At 45.3% G+C, this 21,307-nt stretch overlaps 1 protein-coding gene across 2 annotated transcripts in view; it reads left to right on the top strand.

Annotated features, from left to right (window-relative positions):
• The window catches only part of minar1 (membrane integral NOTCH2 associated receptor 1), a 46,875-nt gene extending 29,334 nt beyond the window's left edge, over window positions 1-17,541 (top strand). The window contains exons 3-4 of one of the 2 annotated variants that reach the window (XM_073032965.1): window positions 247-474; window positions 14,323-17,541. In XM_073032965.1, the coding sequence (XP_072889066.1) occupies window positions 247-474; window positions 14,323-14,520 (426 nt within the window). In that variant the 3' untranslated portion in view covers window positions 14,521-17,541. Of the gene's footprint in view, window positions 1-246; window positions 475-4,355; window positions 4,667-14,322 lie in introns of those variants that run through there. The other variant, XM_073032966.1, reaches the window with a different exon arrangement.
• Window positions 17,542-21,307: the final 3,766 nt, after the last annotated feature.

Here is a 21,307-nt window from a genome sequence, read left to right as displayed (position 1 = left end):
ACTTCTGTAATAGTTTTAAAATCATTCACCCTTCAGCCAGGGAAACTGAAGTTAGTTCAAATTTTCTTCCGGGCTTTCACCCCATTGTTGAGGAACAAAGACCCCATGGAATGCAGTTCAGCTCGTTGGAGCTGTTAGATATCTTACTTGCGGCTATGTTTTGTTTTTATCTGAGTCACTGCAACCTTTAATGAGATGTTACTTTCTTCTTCACATTACACTTCAACCCTTTAAATTCTTCTCTAGGCAGATCGGCGCTGCGTCACTTCACAACCGCATCGGCCTTCAAAGCCCGGGAAAGATTCCCTTTTAATTGAACAAGTCTTCAGCCCTCATGTGTATCCCAACTCCATGAAATCCCACATGAAGAACAATCCGCTGTACACAGATCTCCGGCTGACCGAGGTCCTGGAGCAGAAGCATCCTCAGCCATCGTGGGCCATTGAGGAGTACAATAGGAACGCCAGTGAAAAGGTAAAGTTAATAGCTCTGGAAATCTAGGTTGAGCTCCAGTGTTTGTGCCTTCTTTCCGCTACTGCCCCTTAAGCCTCTTTTAAATTCTCCTGGATTCGGGCTCAGCGAAGTCAGCCTGCCGAACCTTAGTTGGATTGGGTTGAAAGAGATCCATCAGGTCTAGGAACATCAGACTCGGAGGAGGCTGTTGACCCTGGGCACCCTTATACAATGAATGATCTGTGTCTCCTTCCATCTGCATTGCATCTGTGACTTTAAAAACATTCCCTAACAACAATTGTGAGCAGTTTTAGGCCCCTTATCTCAGAAAAGATATTTTGGCACTGGAAAGGGCCCAGAGGAGGTCCACGAGAATGATCCCAAGAATAAAAGGGTTAATGTATGAGGAGTGATTGGATCGTTCTGGGCCTGTATTCACTGGAATTTAGAAGAATGAGGGGGGAGATTGAAATCTATTTTATATTCAAAGGTGGTACATTATATTTCAAAGTAAAGTGTTGATTGATGTTCTAAGAATTTATTATATTAACACATGCAGGTGAAAACTGCCTGAAGACCTCAGCTAATTCCCACCCATTTCAGTCTAATTAGAATAATTTCCTGCATATCTATCTCACAGGAAATTTCAGATTGGAGCCAACTACAGTGGCTTTGAGTCTTGTCTAGTGCTACCCCTGCCAAACATTTCGACACATCTTAAGTAACACTTATCTGGTGGGTCTTGGTTGAGAAGTTCATTAAGGGGAGAGAACAGACAACAAACATCAGCAGCAGGTGTTAAACGCTCACTACGTACCACAGACTGCAGAGTTCAGGCTTTCCAAACCCTTCTGTAAAACAACTGATCTAAGAAGGAATCAGGACAGTCTCGGGTAGATAATGATAGTTACTGGACACCTTAGGTCAAGAGAACTGGGATCAGCAAACCAAACCCCCTTTCCACCACTGCCTGGGCCATGCTGGCAGATAATGGTGTGTGTGTAGATGTGCTTGGCTGTGACTGTGTGCAATATGGGAGCTGTTTCCAGAACCGCTGACTCACCAATAACCTCCTCACCTGCTACTCAATTTGGTTTTGTGCCAGAATCACTTGGCTCCAGACCTCGACTCAGTTTTAGTTCCAACACGGACGAAGGCCCTGAAATCCAGAGTCAGATTTATTACCGCTGATGTTTGTCATGGAACTCGTTTTACAGCAGCAGTGCAATGCTGTACATGAAATCATTATCATAATGACACTCCGAAATATAAAACAATAGTGCAAAATGAGAGCAAGCTAGCGAGGTGCTGCTCATGGGTTGATGGACTGTTCAGAAAGCTGATGGCAGGAGGGAAGACACTGTTCCTAAAACGTTGAGTGTGCATCTTCAAGCTCATGTGGCTTCACCCTGATAGTAGTAATGTCCTGGATGGTGAGGATCCTAAAGGATGGGTGCTACCTTCTGAGGCATCACCTTTTGAAGAAGTCCTTGATATTGGGGGTAGTTGTAACTGGCTGAGTCTACAGTTCTCTGTAGCCCTCTCAATCCTGTGCAGCGGAGCACCCATACCAGGCGGAGATGCAACCAGTCAGAATGTTGTCCGTCTGTAAAACATTGCTGGAGTCTTTGGCCATGTGCCAAATCTCCTCAAACCTGTATGATTGCATCAATATAGAGCCTCTGAGGAGTTGATGGCCAGGAACTTGAAGCTCACCTTTTCCACTACTGACCCCTCAGGATTGGTTTGTGTTCTGTGACTCCCCCTTCCTGAGGCACAGTACACCCTAAATTCCTTAGTCTTACAGAGGTGAGGTGCAATGATCTGCTTTTCACACCAAGGTATTAAATATTCTATTGACATTGGAATAATCAAAACCAGAGTTATCATCACTAACTTGCATCATGTGAAAGGTATTGTTTTGCAGCAGCAGAACAGTGCAAAGACGTAAAAGTTACCTTGGATTTCAAGATAACCCAATAATGCTAACAGATAGGAATAACAAGGCAGTGTTCATGGGTTCATGGACTGTTCAGAAATCTGATGGCAGAGGGGAAGAAGCTGTTCCTGAATCATTGATTATGGGTCCTCAGGCTCCTGTACATCCTCCCTAATGGTGGTAGTGAGAAGGGGACTGAATGGTAAGGGTCCTGAGTAATGGATACCACCTTCGTGAGGCATTGATGGTGAGGAAGGCTTTGCCTAGAATGGCTGTGATGCCTCACTCCCAGATGAGCTCAATACCTTTTATGCATGCTTTGAGAGAGAGAACAAAACTACACCGGTGCATCATCGGGTGACCGTGTGATCTCTGTTTCGGAGGACAACGGCAGAACATCTTTCAAGAGGATGAACCCTTGCAAGGTTCGGGCACTGATAGCATACCTGCTGGGGCTCTGAAAACCTGTGCCAACCAACTGCCAAGTGTGGTAACTTCTACTTTACAGAAAGACCACTCGACAGCTTGATGGCCAAAAGAGCATCTTTAGCTGAGACAGCAAATGATATTTACAATACAGAGGCTTCCAGGTACCTCGTGCGGCATGGGTGGAGGAACTATATACAATGCATACTGGGAGTAAAATGAGCGGAAGTAAAAACCCCGCCAACCCCGGATCCCGCCTCTCGTTACCAACAGCTCCCCGATTAGTATTAACTAACTTTTATTAATACATTACAACACTTCTCCCCCTTTAAAATCCGACACTCCCTTAATATAGAAGAACTGGGAAATAAAAACAGTGGTATCATTAGCAACAGGTTACCAATACAAAACATCTAAAAAATGTGGCAAATTCAACATTCAATCTAACAACAAAAAAATCTATCCAATCAAATATTCAGTCTGTCAGGAGGTTTGCGAGGGCGCTGTGATCTACGCTCTACCCCCAGTGACCCAGCAGGCACTGCTGGTGAGGATGTTTTGGGTGGGTCCGGTGTTGGGGATATGAGAGGGGTCTGTGTGTCCACGTGAGAATGTCCATCCTCCTCAGGGGACTCTGCCCCCTCTGCCAGTGTCTCTCCCTCTAGCAAAGTCACTGGTGGACATGCTTCCCCAGTATTCTGTCTCACCATTGGAAATTCCATGGAACTGTCTACCTCTGAGCCGGAATCATGATGCAGGCGCACATGGTCCTGATGTCTGCGGAAAACACGCCCATCAGTCAGCTTAACAACATAGGAGACTGACCACTCTGCTTAAGAATAACACCAGGTAGCCACTGCTGATTGTTTCTCACATAGACATTGTCACCTGGTTCTAACTGTCTGTCTCGCGCATGTTGATCATGTCCCTCCTTCTGCTTTTCCTGCTTTCTCTCCACTTTTGCCTTCATGTCCGGGCGCAGCAGGTCCAACCTCGACTTAGGCCTATGCCCCATCAGCATCTCTGCTGGAGTGCGTGCAGTCGTAGTCTGTGGAGTGAGGCGGTATTTAAACAGGAAACGTGGAAGCCGGGTACTAAGAGAGTCCCCTGTCATCCGCTTCAGGCCTTTCTTCACTGTCTGAGCAGCCCGCTCAGCCAAACCATTTGAGGCTGGGTGGAAAGGGGCCGTCCAAATGTGACAAATGCCATTCTGCTGCATGAGCTCAGCAAACAGCTCACTGGTGAACGTCGGGCCATTATCAGTGACCAGAGTGTCAGGCAACCCATGGACTGCAAACACTTGCCTGAGTTTGTCTATGGTTGAGGGGGCTGTGATGTTGCTCATGATGTGAGCTTCGATCCATTTGGAATGCGCATCTACCGTTACAAGAAACATCTGTCCCATAAAGGAGCCAGCAAAGTCCAAATGTAGCCTAGACCAGGGGTAGACTGGCCACTCCCATGGGTGCAAAGGAGCTGGTGGTGGCATGTTCTGATTGGTCTGACATTGTGTGCATGATTTTCCCTTGTTCTCCAGCTCCTGATCCATTCTTGGCCACCAGACGTAGGATCTTGCAAGGCTTTTCATTCGAGACACCCCTGGGTGAGTCTCATGAATTTCCTCCACAATCTGTGAATGGCCAGGGGGAGGCACGATGACCCTCACCCCCCAGAAAATGCAGCCATCCAACAGACTCAGTTCAGTCTTGCGTTTGGCATAAGGTCTCAATTCCTCTCCTTCCACAACTCTGCGCCTGTGGTGAACTACATATACCTGTCTGGACACGCCCCCCCCCCCCGCTGACTGCTCCTGTGGCTCCTCCCACTGACCCCTGTATAAAGGCGATTGGGGCCTGAGCCCTGCCTCTCAGTCTCCAGGATATAGCATGGTGGTCAATTGCTGCTTGTTCTTTCTTCCAGTCAATAAAAGCCTATATCTCGCCTCACGTCTCAGAGAGTTATTGATGGTGCATCCGCGCCAACCTTGTAAAAGAAAAGTCTTGACTTGAGACAGGACTGGGTCCCTCTCTGTCCATTGCTTGATCTGGGTCACCTTTACAGATGTCTCGGACAGCCTCTCCAATGAAAACACAGTCTCTGGAGGCACATATGTAGTAACAGGTGTCTCAGGTAAAGGTAGTCGACTCAGCGCATTGGCGTTTGCATTATCCCCGCCCCCCTGCTCTGTACACGATAGTACACTGGTAGGCTGACAATGTGAGAGCCCAACGCTGTATCCTGGCTGAGGTTAGCGGTGGGATACATCTGGTCTCCCTAAAAAGGCTCATCAGTGGTTTATGGTCCGTATAAATTGTGAATGCACGTCCATTGAGGTACTGATGAAAAAGTTTGACCGCAAAAACAATGGCCAGACCTTCTTTGTCTAGCTGTGAATATTCCTTCTCAGCAGCTGTCAGGGTATATGAAGCAAAACCAATAGGCTTCTCTGAACAGTCCTCCATGACATGTGAAAGAACTGCCCTGACTCCATAGGGTGAAGCGTCGCATGAAAGGGTGATCTCCTTGTCTGGGTCACAGTGAACAAGCAGCTTCACTGAGTGCAGGAATTCTTCCACTTAAAAAGCTTCCTCCTGCTCTTCACTCCATCGCCACTTAGTGTCATTGTGAAGCAGCTTATACAGTGGGGCCAAAACCTTTGACAGGTCCAGAAGAAACTTGCCATAATAATTCACCATGCCCAAAAATGATCTGAGTTCAGTGACGCTCTTGGGTCTTGGGGCCTCCTTAATAGCTCTCACTTTGTCCTCCAATGGGCAATGCCCCTCAGCTGTAATCTTGTGTCCCAGGTAGGTCACACTCAGAGCCAGGAACACACATTTTCCACGTTTCAACCGCAGCCCTGCATCTGAGAGCCTCTTCAGCACCTGTTCTAAGTTAGCCAGATGTTCCCCTCCGTGGCTTCTGTGATCAAAATATCATCAAGATACACTGCTACATGCAGAATCCCCTGCAGCGAAGAGTCCATTGTCCTTTGGAAAATGGCGGGGCTAGGCGCCATGCCAAACACCAGGCAATTGTATCTGAATAATCCCTTGTGCGTTTGTGACATACTCCTTTGAATCATCATCGAGCAGCAGCTGTTGGTAGGCATGGCTCATGTCCAGCTTTGTGAACAGCTTACCCCCTGACAGGGTCGCAAACAGGTCATCCACCCATGGCAATGGGTACTCCTCCAGCTTAGAGACCTGATTCACCGTAAGCTTGTAGTCCCCACATATCCTCACCGTTTTATCTGCCTTCAAAACTGGAACAATAGGAGCCGCCCACCTTGAAAACTGGACGGGCTCCATGATGTCCAACCCCTGTAATCGTGCCAGCTCTACCTCGACTTTGCCTTTCATGGCATAGGGCACTGACCTGGGCTTAAAAAACGTAGTGTGGCCTCAGGGTCAACATAGAGTTTCACGGTCATGTCCTTCAGTGAGCCCAGCTCGTCCCTGAAAACGTCACAATACCGCTGCAGAATGTCCTCCGTTGTGTGTCCATACTTAATTTCATGCTAGTTGAGCCAGATTTTGCAAAGCCAATCCCAGCCCAAAAGACTGGGCCCACTGCCCTTAGCTATCACCAGCCTGGCTTCAGCCTTCTGGCCCCTGGCCAAAATATCCACATATAACACCCCTAAATGAGGTATGGGCTGCCCCGTATAGGTCCTGAGTTGGAGCTTAGGTGGTCTGATGGGAGGCAGGTTGGACCCCCATGTCCTCCTGTAGGTCTCCTCACTAATGACCGATGCAGAAGCCCCTGAATCAATCTCGAACTTAATGTCCTTTCCCTTGACAGTGACTGTGGTATAATATGGTTCAGATGGTCCCTCATCCGTTTCCACCCCAAACATGTTGTAGACACACGCTGCCTCTCCGTCTGCTTCTCCTCGGTGGTGTGTGGCTGCCTGAGTCTGTTGAGCTTTCCGCTGCCCAGGCTTAACCTTACCCTTTATGCTCCTGCACGTTTTAAACAGAATGTCCCTTTTTGCTACAAACATGGCAGACACTATCTTTGAATTTACAAACATTTGCATAGTGCGTCCTTCCACACCGAAAACATTCCACCCGCTTTTCCTGTCTACCAGTCTCCCTCCTGACTTGGAGCACTGCCGTCGACTGCGACCCCCCATATCCTTTCTGTATATCCTTGGCATTATTAGCAGCCATCTCCATGCCTTGGGCAATCTCTAGGGCTGTCTGGAAAGTCAACAGTGGGGTTTCCCCCCAACAAGCGGCGTTGTACGGCGTCATTATTAATGCCGCATACTAATCTGTCACAGAGCACGTCATCCAACACGGCTCTGAAATTGCAATGTTCCGATAACTGCCGAAGCTTGGCCACAAAACCACCCACAGACTGACCTGGCTTCCGGACACGGCTGTGAAACTTGTACCATTGAGCTATCACCAAAGGTTTTGGATTGTGGTGGTTCCCCACAAGCTTGACCAGCTCATCGTATGGAATTTCTCCCGGTTTCCGCGGTGTAGCTAAGTTCCTTATCAGCTTGTAAGTCCTTGCCCCACACACACTCAGGAGAATAGAGCGCTTCTTAGCCTCCTCAGTAATTCCATTAGCACAGAAAAAGTGGCCCAACCTCTCCTCATACTCCAGCCAGTCCTCGATTCGCTCGTCGAACACACCGACCGTTCTGAACGCAGCCATCCGAACACGAGGCTCCTCGCCCGCTCACAGCTCCTGATCGAAACGCGCCGACCCATCCACAAAACCAGTTTACCTCGTCGTCAAAAATATGTGGTAACTTCTACTTACAAAAAGACCACTCGACAACTTGATGACCAAAAGAGCATCTTTATGTAGGACGGCAAATGATATTTACAATACAGAGGCTTCCAGGTACCTCGTGCGGCATGGGTGGAGGAACTATATACAATGCATACTGGGAGTAAAAAGAGCGGAAGTAAAGACCCCACCAACCCCGGATCCCGCCTCTTGCTACCACAGCTTCCCGATTGGTATTAACTTACTTTTAATAATACTCACATTACAACATCAAGGACGTTTTCAATCTCTCACTGCTGCAGTCAGAAGTTCCCATCTGCTTCAAAATGGCAACAATCATACCAGAGCCCAAGAAAAACAAGGTGGCCCTCCTCAATGACTATCGGCCAGTGACATTCACTTCTATTGTGATGAAGTGCTTTGAGAGGTTGGCCATCATTAGAATCGACTCCTGCCAAAGCAAGGTCCTGGACCCACTGCAATTTGCCTGTTGCCACAATAGGTCTACAGCAGATGCAATCTCACCGGCTCTGTACTCAGCTTTGGATCACCTGGACACTAGGCTGTTGTTTATTGACTACAGTTCAGTGTTCTACACAATCATACCCTCGGTTCTAATGAACAACTCCGAAAACCTGGGCCTCTGTACCTCCCTCTGCAACTGGATCCTTGACTTCCTCAACAGGAGACCAAAGTCTGGGAGGATCAGAAATAACATCTCCCTCTCATTGACAGTCAACACTTGTGCACCTCAAGGATGCATGCTTAGCACACTGCTCTGCTCTTTCTACACCCACGAATGTGTGTCTAGAAATTTGCCAACAGTGTTAGCAGAATTGCAGATGGTGATGAGGAGATGGTGAGGTAAATCAGTCGGTTGAGTGATGTTTCAGCAACAACCTTGCACTCACCGTCAGTAAGACCATGGAATTGATGGTGGACTTCAGAAAGGGGAAGTTGAGGGTACCATAGTGGAATAAGCAAGCATTATCAAGTTAATGTGTGTCGACATCTCTGAGGATCTATCCTGGACCCAACATATTGGTGAAATTACAGAAAGGCATTCCAACTGGCTGTCTGCTCTGCTTTGGAGCATCTCAACAACAGTAAAACGTACATCAAACTGCTGTTTGTCAATTGCAACACAACTCCACTTGGAAGCTTGTCGGAGGTGAGGTGCAGCATTGCAGTGAGACATGTGTTGGGGCAATGATACATTCTTGCTTGCTCTTCTCTGCGCCAACATTTGTTCTGTTCACTAGTCTGTTCAAAATACCCACAACATCACCGCCACAGCAGAGCAAGGGCCACATTAAGCACAGTAGTAGAACTAAAATGCACAGATGGTTCTTGCATACACAGAGGCTGAGCCCCATGTTTTCTGAAGCATAGAAGTAGTCAACATTACATTCAACATCTATTGTAGACCCAGTGGTCAGGGTTCTCTACCAATCTGACCCAGCCCAGAACCATTCCAGAATTTACTGATTCTTGAAAGATCATTATTAAAGTCTCCACAGTCTCTTTAGTCATGCTGGGGTGAAGTCCATCTGGTCCAGGTGCTCAAACTATCTTCAGACCTTTCAGCTTCCCAAGCACCTTCTCCTTAGTAGTAGCAGTATCACTCATTCTGCCCTTGAAGCTCTTAAATTTCTGGTACAGTGCTAGTGTCTTCCACAATGAGGACTGACACAAAATATGTATTAAGTACCTCGTCCTTTTCTTTGCGCCCTTTATTACCTCTCCAGCGTCATTCTCCAGCAGACCAATATCCAATTTTGTCTCTCTTATACTTTTTTTATATATTTGAGAGAACTTGTGGTATCCTCTTCTAAATTATTGGCTAGCTTACCTTCCTATTTCATCTTTTCTCTCCTTATGGCTTTTTTATTGCCTTTAGTTGGTTTTTCAAAGTTTCTCAATTCTATAACTTCCCACTAATTTTTGCTATATTATATGCTCTCTCTCTGTTGTTTTATGCTGTCATTGCCTTCCCTTGTCAACTACGGTTGCCTCATCCTCCCTTTAGAACATTTATTCATCATTGGGAGGTTTCTATCCTACCCTTTTCAAATTGCCTGGTGAAACTCCAGCCACTGTTGTTCTCCCATCATCCTGTGAGTATCCCCTGCCAAGCAGCTCCTCTCTAATGTCTCTCGGTATTTTCCTTTACTCCACTGTAATGCTGACTTTATCCACTCCTTCTGAAACTGCAGGATGAATTCTATCACGTTATGATATCTGACTCCTGAGGGTTCCTTTACCTTAATCTCCCTAATCAAATCTGGTTCATTACACTATACCCAATACAAAATTGTCTTTTCCCTAGTGAGCTCATCCAGAAGCTGTTCTAAAAAGCCATCTATAGGCATTCTACAAATTCTCTCTCTTGGGATCCAGCACCAACCCAATTGACCTGCATACTGAAATCCCTCATTACTATCAGAACATTTCCTTTTTTCTCGTGCCTTTACTATTTCCCATTGTAAGTTGCAGCCCACATCCGGGCTACTGTTCGGAGGCCTGTATATAACTCCAATCAGGATCTTTTTACACTTGCAAATTTTTAACTCTACCCACAAGGATTCTACATCTTCCAGTCCTATGGCACCTCTTTCTAAGGATTTAATTACATTTTTTTTTACCAGAAGAGCCACCCCACTCCATCAGCCTACCTGTAATGTGTATTGATCAAAATCAATACACATCTTGATCCAATGTGTATCCTTGGATGTTATGGTCCCAGCCACGACTCAGTGATGCCAACCTCTAACTGCACCACAAGATCATCTGCCTATTCTGTATACCCAGTGCAGTAAAATTTAACCCCTTCATCACCCTTTATGGTCTTGCCCCAATGGTACTCTTCATCCCACTGTCTGCAATTTTGCTCTGTTATCTGAAAATCCCTTCTCACAGTCTCACTACGCACTGCATCTACTTGTACACCAACTGCCACATCCTCAGCCCTATCACTCCAGTTCCCATCCCCCTGCTAAATGACTTTAAATCCTCCCAACTACTCTAGCAAACCTGCCCACAAGAATATTGGTCCCCTTCGAGTTCAGGTGTAATCTGCCATTTTGTACAGGTCGTACCTTCCCCAGACAAGATCCCAATAATCCAGAACTCTGAAACCCAGCCCTTGCGCTAATTCTTCGGCCGTGCATTTATCTGCCAAATCATCCTATTCTTACCATCACTGGCATGTGGCACAGGCAACAATCCAGAGATTGCTGCCCAGGAGGTCCTGCTTTTCAGCTTTCTATGTAACTCCCTATATTCTCTCTTACGGACCTTCTCCCTTTTCCTGCCTATGTCATTGGTACCAATATAGACCATGACTTATGGCTGCTCACCCTCCCCATTTAGAATGCTGTGGAGCCGATCTAAGACATTTCTGACCCTGACACCTGGGAGGCAAAGTACCATCTGGGTATCTCTTTCATGTCCACAGAACCTCTTGACTGTTCCTCTCCCCCTATCACTATGGCACTTCTCTTCTTCCCCCTTCCCTTCTGAGCCACAGAGCCAGATTCCATGCCAGAGACCCTTGGTAGGTCAGCCCCCACCCTCAACTGTACTTATTATTGAGGGGAATGGCCACAGGGATACTCTGTGCTGGCTTCCAACTATTATCTGCTAACAGTCAGCTACCAGAAAATGTCAAAGGATTTCTACTGCTCCTGATTGTTTGTTAAGAACAAGTAATGATCAACTTTTTCAGTTCTAGCAGCTGCAGTGTATACGAAATAGATCTAATGCCTTCTCCAGGGTCTCTTTTGAGGGCTTTATTGTACAATTCTCTTCCCTTGACACAAATGAGATACATATTAACTTTCATCTGTCCTGATTAATTGGCTGTAGTCAGCTCCGTGTAGACAGCATAAACTTGCCCTCACTGTCTCCAGTCTGTAGACAAATTGGAAGTCCAGTAGCTCAGGCAGGCTTATTTGTTCAATTGAATTACACAGCTCACTGTCTCTCAAAGTGCGTTCACATATTATCTCATTTAGGAGGGATCCCAGCTGGTGTGCCATGTCGTAGATTGGACAGTGCAATTAAACTCCCAATTTCTTTGACTTCATTTTGTCTCCTTGTCTCAGTGTCTCTCTCTCTCTCTCTCTCTCTCTCTCTCTCTGTAGACTCCTAAAGAATAGCTGGTAATTTAAGCTAACAAATCAAAGATGCTTTATTATTTTTAAAAAACTTACTGTACATCGTACAAAGCAGCAATTATAACATGGACACAACAAAGTCTGCAGGTGCTGGAAATCCAGAGCAGCACATACACAATGCTGGATGAACTCAGCAGGTCAGCCAGCATCTATGGAAATGAACATTGCGGGCCCAGACCCTTCATCAGGACTGAAGCATGAGCATTATAATGTGGATCTTTTCTACAGAGGCAGGCTATTTCTGATAGTTTCTATGTAGATACCCACATTTTTTTGTATCCTCCACACTGAAACAATTATATACATAAAGCAGAAAGCAGTTTGTCACACATCACTGGTCTTAAAATCTTCCACTCCCAGGACTAACAATACTCAACCCATGTCAGGTGTATGGACCAGGAATAAAACAATAAGTCTATAAGACACAGGAGTAGAATTAGGCCATTCGGCCCATCAAGGTTACTCTGCTATTCAATCATGACTGATCTATGATCGCTCAACCCCAGTTTCCTGCCTTCTCCCCATAACTTTTGATGCCCTTGGACCTATCAACTTCTGCTTTAGATGTCCTCAATGGGTGGAATAGAAGTGGAAAATATGCCACTAATTGACGGCCCTACACGCTGAGGCATGAGTTCAATGGCACTGAGTGTGTTACCAATTCACCGCTCCCGTGATTACAGCACGTTCCTGCTGGCAAGTGTTGCTGTTCCTTTTTTCTGGGAGTAAGCATGAGTTTATACAACACCCCCCCCCAACCCTTCTGCACCCTCACTGCCTCAACTTTCAAAAGAACTGAGAATGTCAACTTTATATTCCAAATGGAATTCATGATCCAACTATCTCAGCACAAACCCTGTGTCCAGAGGGAGAATTGCTGGTGAAATTGAGGAATGGGTTCATCCTGACCTCCTCCTTATTTTTTAGCTATCACTTCCTTGACAAATCTTCCTTATGAAAATCATACTTATTATTTCCAGCTGACTAGATCTTCAAATGAATGATACAATGAAACTCACTATTAGTGGAACTTATTGAATCAAATCACTAAATCAAATGGAATGTGGAAGACATTTTGGTCCATTTTGTTTGCCCCAGTTTGCATGTAATCTCTCTCTCCAGTACAGACAACGCCTGGGTTGAGAGGCTTGCATTCTTTAACAAGCAGGCCACGTCACGATTTTCTGTAATGCAACACCACATCATCTACGCATGTGCCCAGAAATGCATATTGAAAAAAAATCTAATTATTCTTTCACATAAATTCTGTGAGAGTGGTTATTAGGCAGTGGTTTGTGAATTCTGGGAGGGTGAGTTCCCATTACCTAAACAGATGTAATTCAGGGGTCACCTGTATTTACTGCAACGTCCTGTTCAAGCCGGTCTCCTTTTAGACGACGCTGTGTAATCTAATCCCACCACATTTTCCAAAGAGGGCGCTCCAGATGTTACCAGCATTTTGCCATCTACCTCTTTACCAAGTCTGAATGAGGGGGTTTCATTGAGGCGAGCAAGACTCCCAGAGGATTACCTGAATGATGTTGAGGAACAGTTTCCTCAGGCTAAAGTGGGGGGGCCTAGTTTCCCAATAAGAGATCAACTGTTGAGGAGGGAGAGAATCAGAACTGTCCATGGACCTAGAACATTAACACTTTCTCTCTCTCCACAGATGCTCCCTGATCTGCGGAGGAGTTCCAACATTTTCTGTTTTGTTTCAGATTATAGTTCTTACAGCAGCTGCACTGGGCCTCAGTGAGACCACAGCCAGATGCTTATTCTATTTTTGTCCCATTACCGCAGACAGAGTCCAGAAAAGCTTGACCAGTGACGGCAGAGATATTGAGCAACAAAAGCCCATTTCATCCAGAATGCAACATGATCTATCTACAGGGTTTGACAGGTTGGATACAGGGAGGGTGGTGAGACCAGGACTGGGTATCACAGTCTCAGAACAAAGGACAGGCAATCCGGGACCAAGATGAAAGGGTATTTTTCCACTCAGAAGGTGGTGACCCTTTGGAATTTTCGACCCTCGGATGCTCAGTCACAAAGTTCACTCAAAACAGGAGTCTATAGACGTCGGGGAATAGAGGGATATGGGGATCATGCTGGAGAAGGACCGAGGGTGGAGGGTTGCTGATCAGGCTCCTCCTCTTTCTCCCGGTCCTTATAGTTTCACATCTACATTCCAGTCTTTGTGATTTTTGGCTTTTAGATATTTCTTTACGCTGAGGGTTGTAAATCCTTGAAGATGTCACCTGAGAGGGTGATGTCGCCTCAGTGAAGGAAGGGACTGATCTGATTATGTTAATAAAGTCAGAGAGGTCTGGGAGAGGGAGAGGGAGTGAGAGAGAAGACTGTGATCCTATTGAATATGAGAGTGGGCTACCTTCCACCCCTGTTTCATGTGTTACTGATTTGCTGGCCAGAGAAAGAATTGAACTGACCATTAAGTCAGTTAAGTTTTACCCTCATTTGGATTTTAGTGGGACTAAGTTACCATTGTTTAAGACAATCTTCTCTGTTTTATACAGTCAGCTGGAAATGACATTAAGAAGACTTTCTGTCTCCTTACAGAATCAAGAATCTTTGAATCCTAATAATTTAGAATACTGGATGGAGGATATTTACACTCCAGGATATGACTCCTTGCTGAAACGAAAAGAGGCAGAATTCAGGAGGGCTAGGATTTGTAAGATCGCTGCCTTAATCGCAGCAGCAGTCTGCACAGTGGTCTTGGTCATTGTCGTCCCAATTTGCACTATGAAATCCTAATGCTTTTATAATACATGTATCAAAGAGTCTGAATAAATGTCAGAAGTCTCAGATCAGTATGTGCATTTGGGACTGATCTTGTTCACTGTTTTATCCTCTGGCATGCCCTATAAATGGGCTCACAGGATCAGACTCTAAGGTTTTAACTTCACCACAGTGAGCAACAAGTCAAAATGTTTGCATAATCTTCCTCTGTGCAGTGTTTTACTTCAATTACTGAAAAACAATCTCAACGGGTGACTCCATCAAACAATGTGTGCAGCACTATGCTGGAAGGAGTTACCCAGACTGCAGGCTGGGCGTCAAAATGTCTTGCAATGTTAAAAGGAAAATGCTGAAAGTGAATCAGGTTCCTGGTAAAACAGCAATGAAGTGAAGAGCACTGTTTGAGGCCAGTAATGTTTTGACACCAGAATTTGAAGCAGAATACAAATGGCTGACTTTGCTTGTTCGGGAAATGCCAGGAATTGAAGCAGATTCTCAATATTTCCTAGTTACCTTCTCTTTTTGTGGGACCAGCCCTGCAAAGCTCAATGTGGACCAACTATCAACCTCCACAGGCTCATCCTGGAGGGAAACAAAGTACCGTCAGTCTGCAGCTCACTTTGGAAGATGATGGGGCATGAAGCTTGTGCTTACTTGGTTCCCAGAACTGTGCATCAATCACGGGCACACCTATGCTATAATAGATAGAGTTAGGTTTCATGGGGCCAGTTCATGCACAAGGTGAACGGTGGATCTGTCACACAGATCGAAATAAATGCAGCAATAAAGCCATTAAATTGTGTTTCTGTTTGCCTGACCAGTAAATTCCTCTGGTTGCCAACGAGCAGAATTGTTTGTTATAGGCTCCCAAAATTCAGCACCCTGAACTCACTGAGGTAGAACTCCTGTAGCCAGAGGCTGGTGAATCTGTGGAATTTCATTGTCGCAGACAGCTCTGGAGGCCAAGTCGTTGGTGATGCTTAAACCTGAGGTCGATGGGCTCTTGATTAGTAAGGGTGTCAAAGGTTACGGGGAGAAAGCGATAGAGTGAGTGGAGAGGGAAAATAATCAGCCATGATCAAATGGTGGAGCAGACTTGATGGGCCAAATGGCCTAAATCTGCTCCTGTGTCTTGTGTTCTTAGGGATTTGTTACCTGTTTTTTCACACTGTAATGGCATTTGAGATAACTAAGTGTGTAAACTGAGAACCGGCTGGCTGAGAGGCAAACCTGAGAGCTGGTGGGTCCAAGGTTCTCTCACCGTTCTAATGAAACTTAAGCAATGGTGAAGTGAAAATAGCAAGGAATAAAAACCAATGAATTAAGGACAATAGATACCAACAAATACATGGAGAAAAAGGCTGAAGTAAGAGAATTAGGGGGGAAAGGAAACTACATTAAGAAATGTCACAGGCTGAAGTCAGAGGGTTTATTGCTTGGCCTGCAGTACCATGCTTACCCATGTGCGTACGGTTTTGATGCAGTGAACCAAACAAGCTGGCATCCACACCTGAGGGTGGGGTCTCTTTGGCAAAGCTACTCTCCCTCTCAGCCTCCCAGAGGACCCGAGAGCCTCAGGCAGGATGCTGGAGCAAATACCTGTCTCCTGCAAACATGTAAGGGTCCTTGTAACAGTTTTGAAATCAATGGATAGAAATGTTAAAAAAAAAAGTATGGCTTAATGGGAGCAGCTTAAATGAGTGTCTTGATCAATATGGATGAGTTGGGCTGCAGAGCCTGGTTCCATACTGTACAACTTTATGACTCAAAACTTGCTGTCAATAATTGTTAAATAGAATGTATTAAAACCCTAATGAATAGCTTAAAAAACAAGCATGTCAAAATAAGTAGCTCATCTTTTACCCGTTGGGGATCCTGTTTTAAGCTGGTTAGTGTCTCCACTCCCACACCAGGTCCATCGATGGTTGGCAGTCTGAGCAGCTTCAGGTTCTATCTTCAGTTGAAAGCAGGTCCGAGGTGACTGGAGCAGGGCTTGAAGAGCTGCTGCCTTGCAAGCTCAGCAAATCAGGTTCAATCCTGACCTCGGGCACTACCTATATGGAGTTTGCACGTTCTCCCTGCAACTGTGTGGGTTTTATCTCAAGGGCGTGCAGGTTAGGAGTTGAGTCGTCCACTGTAAGATGCTTCCAGTGTGTTGGGGACCACCAAAACCTGGGGTACGTTGATTAGTGTAAATTGGTGGTTTATGGTCATCACAGATACAGTTGGCTGAATGGCCTGTGTATCTGCCTAACTTCTCTATGACCCACTTGACCCTATGACTCTGTGTCCCTAGCTCCAGAGGGAAACTGGCCAGGTAGCTGTAACCGAATATATACACTCTTCCTGCCATTAAAGATAAAAACAGGAGCAGAGTCTGATGGGTATTGTAACTTGCCCACATGTTGCCCATGCCAGCACTCAAACTTGCACTGACAGATCCAGACAACAACTGCCATTTGTTTGTAAAATTGTAGTGGAGGGTGTTAGAACTTCTAGAAGCTGCTACAGGAAGTATAAAAGCAGAAGGACCATGGAAACATGGAACCCAGGCAACAGAAACACATCTGAAGAAATGTCCATTTGGTTAGCCTTGCACTCTCCTGGTGATCAGGAATTTCAATGATAATAGGTAAGCTGACCAAAGCTGGGAATCTCCCTTTACTCACCAGTTTGCAACTCAACTAGACTTGACAGGAGAGATTTGGTAACCTTTTGACCCAAGGACTAAAGTCATTCTTCATCGTCTGGACATCCCACCTTAAACATGTCGGCGCTGAGTCTGATCTCATTTATGACTAGATCAACGCGACGTGGAGAAGGGGACCTCACGTTGTCAGTGTAGGGCTTGTGGAATTGCCCCTTTAATATGTGCAAATATGGAATACATGCATTTCACCATAATTATCGATCATTAGCTGTGAACTATAAAGTGTGTTCAGTCCCGCAATCCCACGTGAAAACTGTGAACTATTACAACTGAAATGAATAATTTTGTATGTAATCAGAAAATAAACAGAAATGAATGTAACACCACTTTGAGCATTAGAGTGTATAAAATTATTCAGAATTATTCCAACAGCTACTCTGAAATGGTATGTTATCTGTGTAAGTCATCAGAATAACAGGTGACAAGTTGATAATAGGAGCAAATTAATCTGTCACACAAACTTGAAGCAAAGTCCATCACCAGTCCTTTGCTGCAGGAAAGCCCAGATGAAAATATGCTGAAGTATTGAAGTTGCATTCCAATTCAAGCTCTACGCTGGCTTGAGAAAGATGAACAACACTTTAGAACGAAAAAGCATGGCTAGGAATGGTTTGGATAAGGATGTATGGGCCAGATAAACCTGAGCTGTGGGGGTGTGTCGCTCAGGTGAAGTTGCACACTGCAGAGCCGACTGTCCCTCAGCTGAGATCAAAGTGAGGTCCATTGCTTCCCGATGACTGTACCACGTGCTCTCATTGAATGAATAAGCATTCAACAGCCCTGAAGATTCAATCAAATGTGCGGAGCAAATGGCCCGTTCTACGAACCTGCGATGTCTGCACATCAGGGACAATCCCTTGAACTGGTGGTTCCCACAAACCCTGGCTCAGGGAATAACCCCACGAGGTTACCCTGCAGCCCCACAGGCGCAGGGGGCAACATCTCAGCTTAGCATCCTAAATCAAGATTCATAATCCCCACACTGCCCAGTACCAAAAACAGGAAGAATGCTCACTTGTAATTCCTTCCATTGCTGGGATGGGAATTCAGCATGCCAATGGGAATGGGCTGGAGTAAGTGTGGTGTAAGGAATGGGAACTTTACTGGCTGGGTGTGACAGCCTCCAGCCATACCTAGGATACTCCCTGGGATGATCCTGGAACACCCATCCAATGGATTCAGCTAGTGACTTTACACATTGCACTGGAACATTGGCAGGTCATGGAATGGTGGGGATGTAAATTAGGAATATCGAGCCCCCAAAGAAGCAGAACCAGTGCTTTTTCTTTCCTAGAGTTTGGACACTTCAGCAGATCGGTGAACACCATGCAGAACCCCCTCTCCTTAGCAGATCAGGCAGCATATATGGAAAAGGAAATAAACAGTGGACAGTTCAGGCCAAAATCCTTCAGCAAGTCTCGCCATATATGCTGCCTGACATACTGAGTTCCTCTGGTATTTTATGTGTGTTACTCGGGATTTTCAGCATCTGCAGATTCTCTTGTGTTTACGACTCCCTCTGCTCTCCTGGATGTTTCCATAATTAAATCCATTTCAAATGGCGACTGTCCATCATTACTAAGCTGATGCCCTCCTTGTGTAACATTGAGGTCTCAGTACAGGGCTACCGGCCAGCATGGTCTGGAATAGACCCATACAACAGAGGTGAGACTGGGTCACAGCACTCTCTGTCATTTGAATTAGATGGAATTATGGAGACCTCATTTGTGTCCAACTTAATCAAATAGCCCCTACTCCTCTCCAATATTATTTTGATTAATGCGATATTCTAGGAAAATGGAAAAGTAATGAATAACATTTTAATACTCTGGTATTTCCCCTGTGAATTTTTCGCTGCACCATTCCAGACATCTGTCTTGAATGGCACTAAACAAGAGGTAATTACTTGGTTGGATGCAGAGAATTCAGCTAGGGTGTATATGGGACTTGTGTTTTTTTTTTAATGCAACCTTTCCCTTGCACCTTCCCCAACCCTATCTCTCAGTACAAGGTGAGTAAGAAGACAGTAGATTTAAAATAATGTTTTATAAAGGGTTGGAATAGACGTCCTTATGCAGCTGACTCCAAGCCTTGATCTGTGTCTACAAAGACACAATAGAAATTTCCTTGGATTAGTGAATTTTTAACGATCAACTCTACAATATATAGGACTGAATTGGAGCAGGGTATAGGAAACACTTTGAAAAAAAATCTACAGAAGATTACAGGCATCTCACTGAGACAGAAGTTCTTCATCTATCTTCTCCTTGGGCTGCTCCACGTCAAAGCTACAACCAACATGGTTAACAAGGGGAGGGAAACTAATGGAAATAGCCAGTAATTTAAAATGAATTCTCTACTGGCTGCAGCTATGTGGATTATATTTCTCAGTCAAGGCATCAGGGACAAGGACACAGTCATGTTGGGGGTGAGTTAGTGAGACGAGACATGACACATATCAGAGAGGAAGATGACAGCAAGGGGCTTCCCTGTGATTACTTGAGCCTCCCCACGGCAGAGCCCTGTTAGAAGTTTGTAAATGATGAGAGGTATGGGTAGAGTAGATAGCCAGTATCTACTTTCCTCAGAGTCAAAATCTCAAATGCTAGAGAGAATGCATTTGTGATGAGAGAAGCCAGGTTCAAAGGAGATAAGCATGACAAGTTTTAGTGCAGAGAATAGTGTACTTCCAGTGACAAATGTGATAGAGGCATTGATGTGGCTCCCAGATAAGCACATGAATATGCAGAGAATGGGGGGATATGGACATTGCATGGACAGAAGGGATTCGTTTAGGCACTTAAATTTGAGTCTTATTAGTTCAACACAACCTCATGGAATGCACTGTTCCACGTCTATGTGAATCGGAAGGTGCCATCAAGCTGATGACAATCTCTTGAAGCTATGGTAACTGACACATTCCTCATGTGGAGGAGCCTCCTGTTTTGCTGAACACTTCAGAACCTCTCACCAGACATGGGCACCAATAACCAACATACTGTTCTTTTCTGTAACTAATCATGTTTTATTTGCTGTTATAACCAGGGTCCTTTGTACATTGTGTAACAGTATACATCAGCAGTCCGAGGCACAGCTCTCCTCAGTGAGCAGTGGGCAGGCAGTAGCTTTACAGCATCCGAGGGCTGACACAGAGACTCAGACGTCCACTGTGAAAAATCTGATTTCCACTATTGTAATTTGGATAGCAGCATCCAAACAATTTTGAGCCTGTCAAAGGTTACAGAGAGAATGGACCTGTGGAGCACAAATCCGTTCTAGTCCTTTAGAATGACAATGATGATGTTGCCCCACCTTCCTCACTTCCAGTTGTTTGTATAAGGACTTTCCAGGCTTCTTCAGGCCATTGTCAGTTTCACTGCAAGTAAGAAGACAATACAGGTAGAAATCTCTGTGCCCTCAAGGGGCGGTGCACCAGCAAACTGCTGAAAGTGTTCTGTCCCAGTCTTCAGCAGGATGGAGAGGCCCTGGACATGGGGATAGGTGCTGGGGGTCAGATCAGCAAGCAAGCTTGGTGGCAGGGAAATAAGGGGAAACTGCAAACACGGTTGTCGCTGGCGAGAAGGTCTCCAGGAAGGATCATGGCCAAGATGGCGTAGTGCTCTTAGGGGTTTTACCCTCCCTTGGTATCTCAGGGTCACAGCCTGTGGTCAGAATTTGGCTCAGACTGAATCAAAGGGTTGGGTCTTAAGAGATCTTTTAGGGGTATTAAACACCAATTGTACAGGGAGTGCCCGTTGATAGCCACACAAGCAGCTTGTGTGTATTTTTACCCAGAATGCTCCAGAAAGATTAGTTACCTTGGAACTGATTGACAAGGAAATCACATTCAACATTAAAGTCTGGTCAGATTTCCAGAGTGCTGCGGAATAACTTGGGAATAGTTGTTACTGTACTTCACAGGGATAAAGTCAATACTATGACTGGAACATTTTGCAGTTCAATCTTTCCTCTTAGATTATTAAGTTTGATTTACAGCTCTCGAGCTTCAAAGGAACAATCTGTTGGAGCAACTATGGGACAAAAGGAATTGTCAACATTTTGGGTGGAGGTCCCACATCTTCAGGACTGAAA

The sequence above is a fragment of the Hemitrygon akajei genome, chromosome 30, assembly GCF_048418815.1.
Source record: "Hemitrygon akajei chromosome 30, sHemAka1.3, whole genome shotgun sequence".
NCBI classification, from domain to species: domain Eukaryota; kingdom Metazoa; phylum Chordata; class Chondrichthyes; order Myliobatiformes; family Dasyatidae; genus Hemitrygon; species Hemitrygon akajei.
The sequence above is the reverse complement of the archived record's forward strand: the minus strand, read 5'-3'. Positions and strand labels throughout refer to the sequence as shown.